The sequence below is a fragment of the Euleptes europaea genome, chromosome 11 (assembly GCF_029931775.1).
Source record: "Euleptes europaea isolate rEulEur1 chromosome 11, rEulEur1.hap1, whole genome shotgun sequence".
Lineage (NCBI taxonomy): Eukaryota > Metazoa > Chordata > Lepidosauria > Squamata > Sphaerodactylidae > Euleptes > Euleptes europaea.
The window spans coordinates 40,593,018-40,605,622 of record NC_079322.1 but is presented as its reverse complement, the minus strand read 5'-3'; the positions used below and the strand labels follow the sequence as shown (position 1 = coordinate 40,605,622).

At 41.9% G+C, this 12,605-nt stretch overlaps 1 protein-coding gene across 2 annotated transcripts in view; it reads left to right on the top strand.

The window, feature by feature from the left end:
- TAX1BP1 (Tax1 binding protein 1) overlaps positions 1-11,321 on the top strand; it is a 36,928-nt gene extending 25,607 nt beyond the window's left edge. For both annotated transcript variants that reach the window (XM_056857374.1, XM_056857375.1), the window contains 6 exons: positions 285-410; positions 2,448-2,519; positions 6,173-6,341; positions 6,627-6,775; positions 9,729-9,814; positions 10,849-11,321. In XM_056857374.1, the coding sequence (XP_056713352.1) occupies positions 285-410; positions 2,448-2,519; positions 6,173-6,341; positions 6,627-6,775; positions 9,729-9,814; positions 10,849-11,050 (804 nt within the window). In that variant the 3' untranslated portion in view covers positions 11,051-11,321. The remainder of the gene's footprint in view (positions 1-284; positions 411-2,447; positions 2,520-6,172; positions 6,342-6,626; positions 6,776-9,728; positions 9,815-10,848) is intronic.
- Positions 11,322-12,605: the final 1,284 nt, after the last annotated feature.

Below are 12,605 nucleotides of genomic sequence, written 5' to 3'. Positions count from 1 at the left end.
GTTGCAAAGTTTCATGGAATGAGTACATGGTGACCCCCACCCCCCGCACAGCTGCTTTTTTGGGGTGAGAACAGTGGCAGCACCTCAAAATAATTGCAAATAAATTACTAAATAACCCTTTAGTTATTGCTTTAGTTCTTTAGCTTAGCCAGTCTGCTTGATTATAGGTAGTCAGCAGGAGACTGGCTGGTGGCAGTTCATTGAAACAGCTGCACTGCACATGAACTAGCCAAAAAAATCTGTGCATTTGTAGAACACTTGACGGTTGATAATTTTATCTGTAGGATGAAAAACTCAAGTGCAGTGTCTATGCTGATGAACTAGCTAAGTTGGAGCTGAAGTGGAAGGAGCAAGTGAAAATTAATGAGAGTATGAAGCAACAGCTATCTGTGGTGGAAGACCAATACCTAGTAAGTTTGACTTTTACTTTAATATGAACACTTTTAATTGATCCTATTTAATTACATACAGTAATAAAAGATCTGCCTCCTCTCATAATTCAGGTTTATGTTACTACTACTTAAATCAATACAGCTCAATTAGAAGTTACTCTTGCCTTGCTGAGCTCTAGAAGTAATTACTCACTTCATGGAATAGTTCTTTTAAGTCGGATGTCTATTGTGCATTAGCTCTCCTGGAACACTCCCAAACTGAATGTACTAGGGCTTATATTTTTAAGCCGTGTTCAGATGCGGTTTAACAAATTGTGTTTTTCTTGCCCAGGAACTAGGAACCAGGGTTTAGAATTTCAGTGTGAGGATGGGAAAGGAATCCCAGTTTGTTACAGAACCTGGATTCAGACATCACAACAAATTGTGGCTAGGTCAAGGACTGGTTGAAACAATATTGCATCTATGCACAATGGGGAGAATGTAGGGAACAGGAAGCACAAGGGCATGAGGAAAAGCCAGGCTTGAGCTCATCATGAATAAGCCAGAGTTTATGATGTCTAAATGAAAACATAGTGTGGATTGTTCTGTGCTGAGTTTGAGGTCAGGACTTTGTTCCCTAGATAAGAACCCTGGACAGTTTTCCAGTTGATGTCAATTTTGTTCACACAGTTCAGCTATATAGGGTAAGAAGCTATAGATTCCTATTGCTCAACTCCAACTGGCTTCTTGATGATGTATGGAAGTTTACTTTAGTTTATTAGATTTATATCCCGCCCTCCCCGCAGAGCCAGGGTCAGGGCAGCTTCACAAGATAACTAATACACAACATGGTTAACATTAAAATATTAAAATTTAATTTAAAATCTTCGTCTTATTTCTGATAATTTCTAGATGGCCTCCAAAGCTACGTAATCTCCTCCTGTAGGTTGAACTGATCTTAATGTGTAAAATAGGTCCAAGATGATAATAGTGTGACTGACAGCAGCCAAGAGGTCTATGACGCACTCCCCCCCTTCCAACCACTTCAATATCCCACTCACTCAGCCCGGCCATATATGCTGAGGGGAAAAGGCGTTGGCCTGAGTATATTTGTGAGGAGAATTATTTCTTTCTTCTCCTCCAGTCCCACACCCGAATTTACCTCAGTGAGAAATAGGAGACAAGAGGCTTTTCAACTTAAACAGAGAAAACAGGGAAGTTTATTAAAGAGAACTTACAGAGATTGGTTTTTAAGAAAAGGCAGAAATTTTGGAGGGAAAACTCAGAGTTAGATTGATACAAGCAAGATTACTTCAGAGAAATAGCTTAGATGTTCCCTTTACTCAAGTTACTTTCAGTTCTCAGTTCTCAAGCTTAGTTTGACCTCACAGAACTATTGTTCAGACGTCCAGACTCTCATGTCATTCAGCTTCAGACTCTCATCTCTGTCCCCAGCCTAGCTCTCTCTCTGACTACCCCACCTCAGTGGCTGTAATCCTCCACACCTTCCTGCTACCGGAATAGCTCCACCTCAGAGACTAATCTCCTTTGTGACTTGAAAATGGGCCCTCTCTAACCCAGTTCTCACTCCTGTCACTCCCACAGGTTGTGTGTGTCAATAGCTTTGGTTTCACAGAACCCCTCAGGTTCACAGAGTATAGTCTGGCTTCTTCTTCTCCGTCTCTTCGCCCAGCTCTGGATCTAACACAGCCTTCTCTGGCTGGTCCCAAGCTTCGAATGCCTTCTGTGTCTCTCTCAGCTCAGAGTGTCAGCTCTCTGGCTCATCCCACTCTTCGCCTGTCAGCTCTTGCTTCTGGTTAACCCCTTATCCGTCACAAGGTCACCGGAAGGAAACCAGGGACAGGAAGGAATCAAGGAGAGGGAGGGAGGGAAAGGAATGGAGAATATTAAAAACCTGAAAAATCCTTTATCAGCTTAATGTTCTCATTATAGTTAAAATATTGCTACGTTATGTTCATTTGCTGAACAGGTACATGTATGTGAATTGTAACTATATGTGGGATATGTTTGATGTCCACTAACAAGGTTGCTGCTTTTAATTTGTGTTTTCAATAGGTTCAGTTAGCAGAAAAGGACAGACAGATAAATGACCTGACATCCCATTTGGGAATCCTCAGCAATGGGAAGGTACTGAATAATGGCTGCGTATTAGCGAACCACTAAAACTAAATTTATGCTGATGTATTCCTTTGGATGCTGCTTGAGTGCAAACAAAGAACTCATACCGCAGCTGCTTGAATTTTAGAATACGAATGGTGGATAAGAGCAGAAATATACCATGGGAAATCTTTAAAGATGAGCTTGATTAACATGTGTTCAAGTGCTGGTACTCTTCTGTGGAATGTGCAAGGAAAGAGTGTAAACACTGGTATTACTCCCATTCAAAATTTAACTCAGTACCCAAATTATCCACAATCCAAACTGCAATAACCAAATTGCTGTGTGCGCTTTTAGAAAAGGCTGAATCTTGTTAGATTTCAAAGTCAGTTGGAAACCAGCGAAGAATAAATTAATACACTTTCAGTCAAGAGACAGTTAAGCATGCCTAAATTACGTTGAAGTAATTGGGATGTGACTGCTCTTATATGTAAAGGAGAACACCAAAAGTCAGTATCTCAAGTGCTAGATTAGGACTTCAGGTCATAAAGACTTCCTATTGTGATCTCTTTGTGCTGCTACTTTGGTCTACATGTGCTGAAATGTTCAGATATGCAGATAGGGCTCTTTGGAGCCTGGCCTAATTTTTCTGTAGTCAAAGAACTATAAGGAAGATGATGAAGTATAAGGGACAGGAGGAAGTCAGTGGATTAACGTTAAACATCTAATGAGGATCTATATTAAGTTTAATGTTAACCAAGGTTTAAAGTAGAATGTAGATCAGATTACTATATACCCTTTATTTATAACCTTTATCAGGCCTATAAGTTGACCTTAAGTTGCTGAAAAATCTATATTTTTATTATTTTTATTATATATTACATTTCTACCCTGCTCTCCCCAACCCGAAGGTCGGGCTCAGAGCTGCTTACACAGTCTAAAAACACAATAAAACAATAACCCATTAAAATAGTTTAAAATAATTTAAAATAGCCCATTAATGCCCCTCAATGGCGCCAGAATTCCCGAGACATAAATTTGTAATAAAATTAATCTAACCACACCCTAAGGTGGTATTGAAGGGGTGGTGCTCAGCAGCGGGGAAAGGGGGGGAAAGGACTAGGGAGGCCAGTAATTATAATGAGAACCGTCACTGGCTTCAACCATAAGCCCGGCGGAATAGCTCCGTCTTGCAGGCCCTGCGGAACTCCTGAAGGTCCCGCAGGGCCCTAATCTCATTAGGGAGGCTATTCCACCAGGCAGGGGCCAGGGCCAAAAAAGCCCTGGCCCTGGTCGAGGCCAGCTGGATACTCCTTGGGCCAGGGATCACCAGCAAGTTGGAATTACACGAATATAAGCTTCTCTGGGGAACATATGTTATTAAATAACTTCGTGTGTTTAACAAGAGCAGAAATACCGGTGCAGTGAAGTAGTTAATGCAGGACTAGGAGCAGGGAAACTCAGGTTCTAATCGCCACCGAGCCAAGAAGAGCACCGGATCATAGGCAGGTCACGTGCTTTCAGCCTGACATATTTCACAGACCAGACAATGGAGGAGGGAGGTCTTGGAGGAAGGGCAAGATAAAAAAAACAAAAAAACATTTTAGCATCCTTGATGGGGTGGAATTTATAAATAAGTGCTGATACTGAGGTAAAGGCTGTATACTATACTTGAACCTTTTAAAAGCATAAAATATATAGATAGTTACACCAGAGCCTTTATACAGTACCATCTCTACAATTATTCTGCCTTCATAGAATTATCAAAATCTCATTTTCGTTTAAAGGTAAAGGTCCCCTGTGCAAGCACCAGGTCATTCCTGACCCATGGGGTGACGTCACATCCTGACATTTCCAAGGCAGACTTTGTTTGCGGGGTGGTTTTGCCAGTGCCTTCCCCAGTCATCTTCCCTTTACCCCCAGCAAGCTGGGTACTCATTTCACCAACCTCGGAAGGATGGAAGGCTGAGTCAACCTTGAGCCGGCTACCTGAAACCGACCCGTCGGGATCGAACTCAGGTCGTGAACAGAGCTTTTGACTGCAGTACTGCAGCTTAACACTCTGCGCCACGGGGCTCCTTCATTTTCGTTTAAGCATCATAAAATAAAGACCATGTGTAATCTAATACAAAGGTTACAACTTTCTAGTGTTCAATTGTTCCTTTGTTATGAGAAGTAAAGGCTTAATTTTTTTTTTTTTAAAAAAAATCAGCTTCAAAATCTGTGGATCTAAGAAGTTTTTAGGCAGCATTTGTTTAAATGTGTTTAAAATGTCCTAGCCCCTTTAATCTATCATGGAATTCTTTGGAAGTTTGGACATGGGGAAATAAAACAGCTGTCCTGATGCCTCCCATGCATGTTACTCCGTAATATATTTTTTTGCTTGTTACACTCAGCTAGGGCTAAACTTTAAACGTTATCTTTAAACAAAACAGTTTGTATCTGGGGCAACTCCCAAGTAGTGGCTATCTGATCGTGGCTAAGTTGTTTTAGCAACGGGAGCCAAAATGAAGAAATGGAATTTTGTGGCGATATTGGCGTTGGCAGCTTTCCAGAGCAAAACAAAGCACATTCAGCTTTACAGGCTTTTTGGTGGAATACAAGATGGTTGTATCACTGGAGCATCACAAAGATTCATGTCGCATTTGTCTTCCATTCTGCCATTTCCCAGTGTCTACTTATAGCCTGTAAGCCATCCTTTTCCAAGGGTTTTAACAGTGAAAAGGACAAAAGAGCTTTTCAGTGGCGAATCCTGTTAGATGAAAAGTAGAGTTAAAGTTTTATTTCTGTTCTTGGGTAAAACCTGTGTTTTTCTGAATCCTTCAGTGCCTTCACACTACTAATTTAAAAGAGCCAGAGTGGTGTAGTGGTTAAAGTGTCAGACTGGGATCTGGGTAATCCAGGTTCGAATCTTCACTCGTACCGTGGAAGCTTGCTGGGTGACCTTGGGCCAGTCACCCACTCTCAGCCTACCTTGCCTCCCAGGGTTGTTGTGAGGGTAACACAGAGGAGAAGAGAAGGATGTAAGCCCTTTTGGGTCTCCGCTGGAGAGAAAGGCGAGGTATAAATGAAGTAAATAAATAAAAGACCCAATATTCTAGAAATCACTGTTTTTTGAACTGGCCTGCAGTGTAACATCAAGCTTAATACTTCAGGTTACCCCAGAGACAGTAAAGCATTATAGAGAAAAAATATCTGAAGACGCATAGTTAAACTGTGGAACTCCCTGCCCCAGGATGTGGTGATGGCTGCCAACTTCAAAGGCTTTAAGAGGGGAGTGGACATGTTAATGGAGGAGGAGGGGTATTCATGGCTACTAGTAAAAATGGATACTAGTCATGATGCATACCTATTCTCTTTCCAAGATCAGAGGAGCATGCCTATTATATTAGGTGCTTTGGAACACAGGTAGGATAATGCTGCTGCAGTTGTCTTGTTTATGGGCTTCCTAGGGACACCTGGTTAGCTACTGTGTGAACAGACTGCTGGACTTGATGGACCTTGGTCTGATCCAGCAGGGCTTTTCTTATGTTCTTAAGACTTGTAAAATCTTGGTCACATTTTGGCAGAGTAGACGTGCTGAGTGCTGTAATTTTTTTTTACTGCAATCTTAAAATGTCTGACGTGTGCCTATGGTGTCGTTGTCCTGTCTCTCCCCCCACCCCCCCACCCCGGTTCCTTAGAATCTTGGAAGGAGACCAGAAAACCAAGCAGAAAGAATCACTGAAGGACAGATGTCTCAGCAAGCATTATTTTTTCTCAATTCTGATGATGATGGACAGGTGCCTGCTGTGCCTGCTCGGCTACCAGTGCTTCAATATGGCAACCCCTACACAACACAAGGAACAAGAGGTTGGAAAAATATTTTCCTCAGCTCTGTTTTGTTGGAAAATTCCATGCAGAAATGTACCATCGTATTCATTTTAGCAAACTGAAGCCAGTGATGCATAATCTTAGTTCATAATATGCTTATAGGAAAAAGGCATAGGCATCTAAGCGTTCCATGAACCCTCACCAGCAGGTCATCCAAGCTGAACGTTTTACTGAAGAAGCTCCTCGTGGAGAGTTTCTGCTTGAATGCTTGGCATGTTCGCCTTTCTTGTTCACATCAGCAAAATCTCCTGCTTGTGCTTGCAGATGGGGCAGATGGTGCTTTTTACCCTGATGAGATCCAGAGACCGCCCGTACGAGGACCTTCTTGGGAACTGGAAGACAACGTAGTGTGCAGTCAGCCTGCTCGCAACCTCAGTCGGCCTGATGGCTTAGAAGATCCTGAGGATAGCAATGTAAGTGGGTGATAACTGCACCTAATGACATTTTCCATTTCTTAACCTTTACGGTGCAAGCTTTCAGTCCATGTCATCCTCATCTAGAAAATTTTCTTCTTCCAGGGCAGCCCTGAACCCAAACTTGGTTGGGAAAGGGCGGGTTAAAAATTTAATAAGCTAAATTAGTATTAGCCAGTGGGGCAACTTCTGGCAATAACTAGCTTATAGCCAGTGACCTCAAGCTTACTGTGGACACCTGAGGCCTGATCAGATCATTTATTGTGGGAAGCCAGAGCAAGAATCAGAAAGACTTTGCAGGCACCCATTGCAGGATCAGAAAGACTTTGCAAGGACCTATTGCAAGTGCAATATGTTATTGGTTAGAGAGAAATACTTGGAAGCAGCTGTGGCTGAATTCACACTGCTGTGCTGTTTAGTCTTTCTCCTGCTGTTGATGTGCACCATTGGAAACCGAAAGACAGCTCGGGCACCCCAATCCTGAAGGGGGGGAGCAGATCTGCGGCGGCTGGGAGCAGCACAGCCGCACCTCCTCCTCAAGAGGCTTCCCGGCAGCAGTGGAGGCAAAAACAGGTTTTAAAAAATTACAATAGAGAAAATGGGGGAGATCCCCCATTGCCTTCAACAGGGCTGTGCCACCAAAAAAGGTGGCGCAGCACCGCTGCAGCGCGAGGGGGGTGTTTCTGGGGCTAAAGGGGTAAGGAAGCTGCCTAGCAACCTCTCCTCCCCCAGGAACGCGCCTCCCCCCCATGCCTGTCACTGTACCTGCACTGGCGGGGGGGGGGGGGCAGCAGCAGCTGGACGCCGGCATATTTGCTCCTGCCACCTTGTTCCATGGTAATGTGGCACCTATGCTGGTGCGGGGTCAGGCCGGCTCCTAAGGAGCTTTCAGGAATGGGTTCTGAATGCTCAACAGTTTCAAATGCACCTGATTTCTGAATCACCTGAAGGCCATGCAGGAAGTCCATGCGGGAAGGTCTGTCTGCAGTTGCATTTCATCCTTCCTGTACATGCGGTTTCAGTTTGTGTTTCAAACAAAAAGAAGTCTGGTGATGCCTTAAAGAACGAAGATCCCACAGAAATTTCAGTAGAACTATCGTCTGTTAACGAGATTGGAATGATTGGAAAGGTTTTTTTTTCTTTTTGCCACAAATATGGAGATTTCATGCAAACTAGAAAAGGCATAGAGGCTGCATGTCAACAGCAGTGTTCCTCAAGTAGAAGATGGCAGCTCATTTTAATTTCAGAAGATGCTGTTTACCAAGAGATAGAAAAACCCACGTGCAGCTATTAGTAATGTCTTCTAGTATTTCCAAATACCTGTAATATTAAAATCCTGTTGTATGTTTAAATCCTTTTTAAGAATTTCCTATCCTAAGTGGTGGGCATAGGTTTTTGTCGCCTGTGTAAAGTATAACAAATGTAAAATTGTAATAAGGAATTGGAGTATGCAGTAAAATGCAGCAAGCAGTGCTGTTAACTATGTGCCACAGTTTCTTTGCACCCTTTAACTTTAAGAAACATTTTAATAAGAAACATTCCTCCATAAAGCCTTGTGCTCTTTGCAAGTGTAGTGGTATCATGACCTGCTTCTCATTTAGTCTAGTTTGCCACATTTAATTGCTATTAACCTTTGCAGAAACTGATCAGTGTTCAGACAGGCATGATTTTAGCCCTGGTGCTCAGTACCTATAATGGAGAAAAATGTATCTCTTCCTCCAGCCTTTTGCCCTCTGTGTCCATTACTGTGAATAATTAGGGGAACTGTCAGAACTTCTGCAGCCTATTTTAAGGTCTTGGGTATGAGCTTAGTGCATTTGCCTACCTTTACTTCACGTTTTGCATATTTAATCTGATCGTTCTTGGCACAGACATTACAGATGACAAGCTCTTCTCCTCTCTAGTCATCTTCTGCAGTTTAATTAGCAGAGTGTTCATTCTAATCTATGTGCTTTGCCCTCTCGCAAACCCAAGAGAAACAGAGCTAAAGTCTTGTGCTCATTTGCTGACACAGCTTGGATTTTCATAATGAGGTAGCAGGATCCTAATATCCTCAAATGGGAACCAACTTTGGGCAAGTGTGTTCCTGTTTTTCAGAAATCTTTTCTTGTCTTACATCAAGCAGACGTTTTAACATGTTCTCTTCATAGTCATGCTTGTCAAATGAAAATAACTTAATTGTTCTTGGGTTAAAAAAAAACCCTGTAGATATAAAGAAACAAGATGATGAATAGCTTGCCCTTGTACAAATGCTGCTACACAGCTCTCCTTGGCAGGCATCTATCGCTTCAGCAGATAAAAATCAAGATACCTCTTTAAAAGAAAGCAAAAAGAATCTGAGAAGCTTGGGATGAGGAAGCCTTTCATATGTGCACACATCCAATGTGATGAGCCATTAAAAGAGATTGGTGCATGGAAGGCTGTGTTTGAACTATCAACAAAAATTGTGTTACATACAGTTTTCCATATGTGGGAAACAAATGAAACAATATTACAATGATGCCTTTAAAATCCTTACATCTTGTTTTACTTGGGTGTAGTTTCTCTGTGTTTGCAGTGGGGTGACTTCTGCGAGTTTTTGGTTTTTTTAATAGAATTGGTGAATAGAAATGCATTACTACTACAGAAAAGGGGATGTGGTAGTAGTTCAATGGCTAGAATGTTAAATTAGGATTATAGGGACTTGGGTTCAAATTCTTCCTCTACCATGAAGCTGATTGGGTGATGCTGGGGCACTCACTCAGCCTAACTTACCTTACAGAGTTGATGGTGAGGTCAAAATGGGGGGGAACCATTTGCATGAACTTGAGCTCTGGAGATAAGGGTTGGATCTATACTTCCATTAGATCTATATTTATATTTTTCCTTGCTTATGAATGTAAGTAATAACAACATTGAAGAGAGTAAAAACAGAAGTAAGCGATTATATAACAACCCCAAATTTTCTTTACAGGATGATGAAGCAAATGTACCTTCTGCTCCTGATCCATCAAACCTTCGCTTGCATGAGCGTGGAACAGGTTTTTGTTTTGATTCCAGGTAAGGTGACTTCTCATGGACCAGTGTGATACCAAGCACATACTCATGCTAGTGCCTTCTTTGTTGAATTTGAGTCTGGACACTTTTACAATCATCTGCTGTGAGTGGTTGTGAAATGGTACAGGGGGATGTCAAATTATAAAAAGCCAAAACTTCCATTGGGGTACCGCAAACCCCTTGCCCTAACCCTACAACAGCTCTTTGAACCCCAGGCTTTGTTCTTGGAAAATTATATCCCCACCCTGAGTAAACGGCCATTGTGATTGGTGTAAATAATGTTACGTTTGTCCCAGTTGCTCCTTCTGAACAAATACTGTTCACTGCATGATTAGTGGCACAATTCGGTCTCTCACCCTTGCAAAAGCTACTATCATTCTCTGAGTTCTCTTCTCACCCATCTTCTAGAGCAGCGGTTTTCACTCTAAAAAGCAAATTTTGGGTCAGGAATGGCATTTCCCCCCATCCAGTCTGATTCTGTCTTTGTCACCCTTCTCAAACACCACTCCTTAAGAGGAAGCTGATGCTCCCATCTGGCCTTAACGATGGCAGGCTCTCTCAGGAGTCTCAAATCAAGCCATGCTGATGGGGGGCTATATTTAATCTAAAAACCACATCGCTCAGTTGCCTAATTTTGCAACTTTTTTTACATTTCGAACCTCTGTGTTGCCCCTCTAGTATGTCGCAGTGCACATCTAGCCAGTTTTTTTTTTTAAGTTGAATAGCTTTCTCCCCATCTCTTATGAAATGGAAAAGGGGTGTCATGATTTACACATCAAAAAAGAGACTGCACCATTCTTGCATGAAGGCCAAACACAGTGTGGGAATACTTTGAACATGTGAAGAAGCCCCTGACGTTCTCAGAGCTTGCGTATGGTCAGCCCCATAGAAGATCAGAGTTGGCTCTGGCGCTCTGATCCAGAATATAATTTAAATGCAGTTAGGAAATAAAAATTGACAGGTGATGGCATGTAAAGCTTGGGTCCCAACATTTCATCCGTCTTCAGTGGTTGCTGTTTCCTCTTTTATCTCCTAAGCTTCGTGCACATCAAGAAGTGCCCACTTTGTGAAGTGATGTTTCCTCCTAACTATGATCAGACGAAGTTTGAAGAACACGTTGAGAGTCACTGGAAGGTGTGTCCAATGTGCAATGAACAGTTCCCTCCTGACTATGACCAGCAAGGCTTTGAAAGACATGTTCAGACACACTTCGATCAGAATGTGTTGAATTTTGACTAGGTGTGGGCAGTTTAGCTTAGATAAGAGCTCGAATGAACGAGTTCCAAAAAAGCCGCTATTATAACTCAAGCCAAGCTTCTTATTTAAAGGCTCCTGTCAGTAAAACAAGTGCTGTGCATTGCAGTTGATTCAAAGTAAACCTTTGGCCTGTTAGCAAGCATTGGGTCAGCCTTCCTACATCTAGCATAAACCCAAATCTTTCATGGTATCTCTCAGTATTTGTTCCCTTGCTAACCAAATGTAGAAGAACACAGGAAACTGACAGACTTGTGCAGAAGCCTCAGAAGTCCAGTTGGTAGGAATGGCAGGTTTGACAGAATGATGTGATGTTACTCTTGCTTGTGCTACTTAAGAGTATGATTAAATTTCTCATTCCATAGTAAACCAAGGTTCCTCTGTAATCTTGTGTATTCCTTCATCTGATTGTTGATCCTGACATTTGCATAACTTATCAAATGGAAGTAGTTTTTACATCTATTTCAGAAATCTAGTTACGTTGAGATTTACATGCTTGCAAAACTTCCTTATAGCAACGTTGACATAAATATGATCCCTTCCTGAAAGCGTCATGTGCTCTAGGCATTTACCTATTAAAATTCTGCACTTGGAGCTATTACAAAATAAATGTTTAAAAATTGCTACTATTTGGCTTCATCTGTACTTGGTAGATTTTACCATGTGTATGCAGCTATTTTTGTTCTGGCAAGTTATGTTCATAGGGACTAAGGTTTCTAGAATCTTCTGCATTCTAACTTGCCCATGTCTCCCCATCTTATTTGTGGTGTGCATCTAAAACACTATATTTTTAGAGAGTTAATCTTTAATTTGATCCTTTTGGATAAAGTTATTCATTTTTCATCTGTTCTACAATAGTAAAATTAAAAACAAACACTAAATATTGTCTGTGTGTCTTTATTACTAGACCCCTTTGCATGTATAAAGTTCCATAAAATTATGGCTGAGATCTTCCAAAGAACCCTTGGTCTTGGATGGGGCCGAATTGGTCCCCCTCCCACGCAAACAGGAGTGTCTTCTACTTGAACTATGGGATCTTTTGAATCTTCTGTCTTTATAATTTGCCTTGGCATTCAAATTAATCAAAAATGCACTGGGGAGTCAAATTTAATGTTTTCCTTTCATCTGAAAGTTAGCTGAATTCAGCAAAGGTTTTTCTCCCATCACAAATCCTGTTTCATCCTAGTAGAGGTCTATAAGAACATAAGAAAGGCCCTGCTGGATCAGACCAAGGCCCATCAAGTCCAGCAGCCTGTTCACACAGTGGCCAACCAGGTGCCTCTAGGAAGCCACAAACAAGACGACTGCAGCAGCACCATCCTGCCTTTTGTTCCACTGTACCCAAAATAATAGGCATGCTCCTCTGATACTAGAGAGAATAGGTATGCAGCATGACTAGTATCAATTCTAACTAATAGCCATGAATACCCCTTTCCTCGAATTTGTCCACTCCCCTCTTAAAGCCCTCCAAGCTGGCAGCCATCACCACATCCTGGGGCAGGGAGTTCCACAATTCAACTATGCGTTGTCTTTCCCTCTA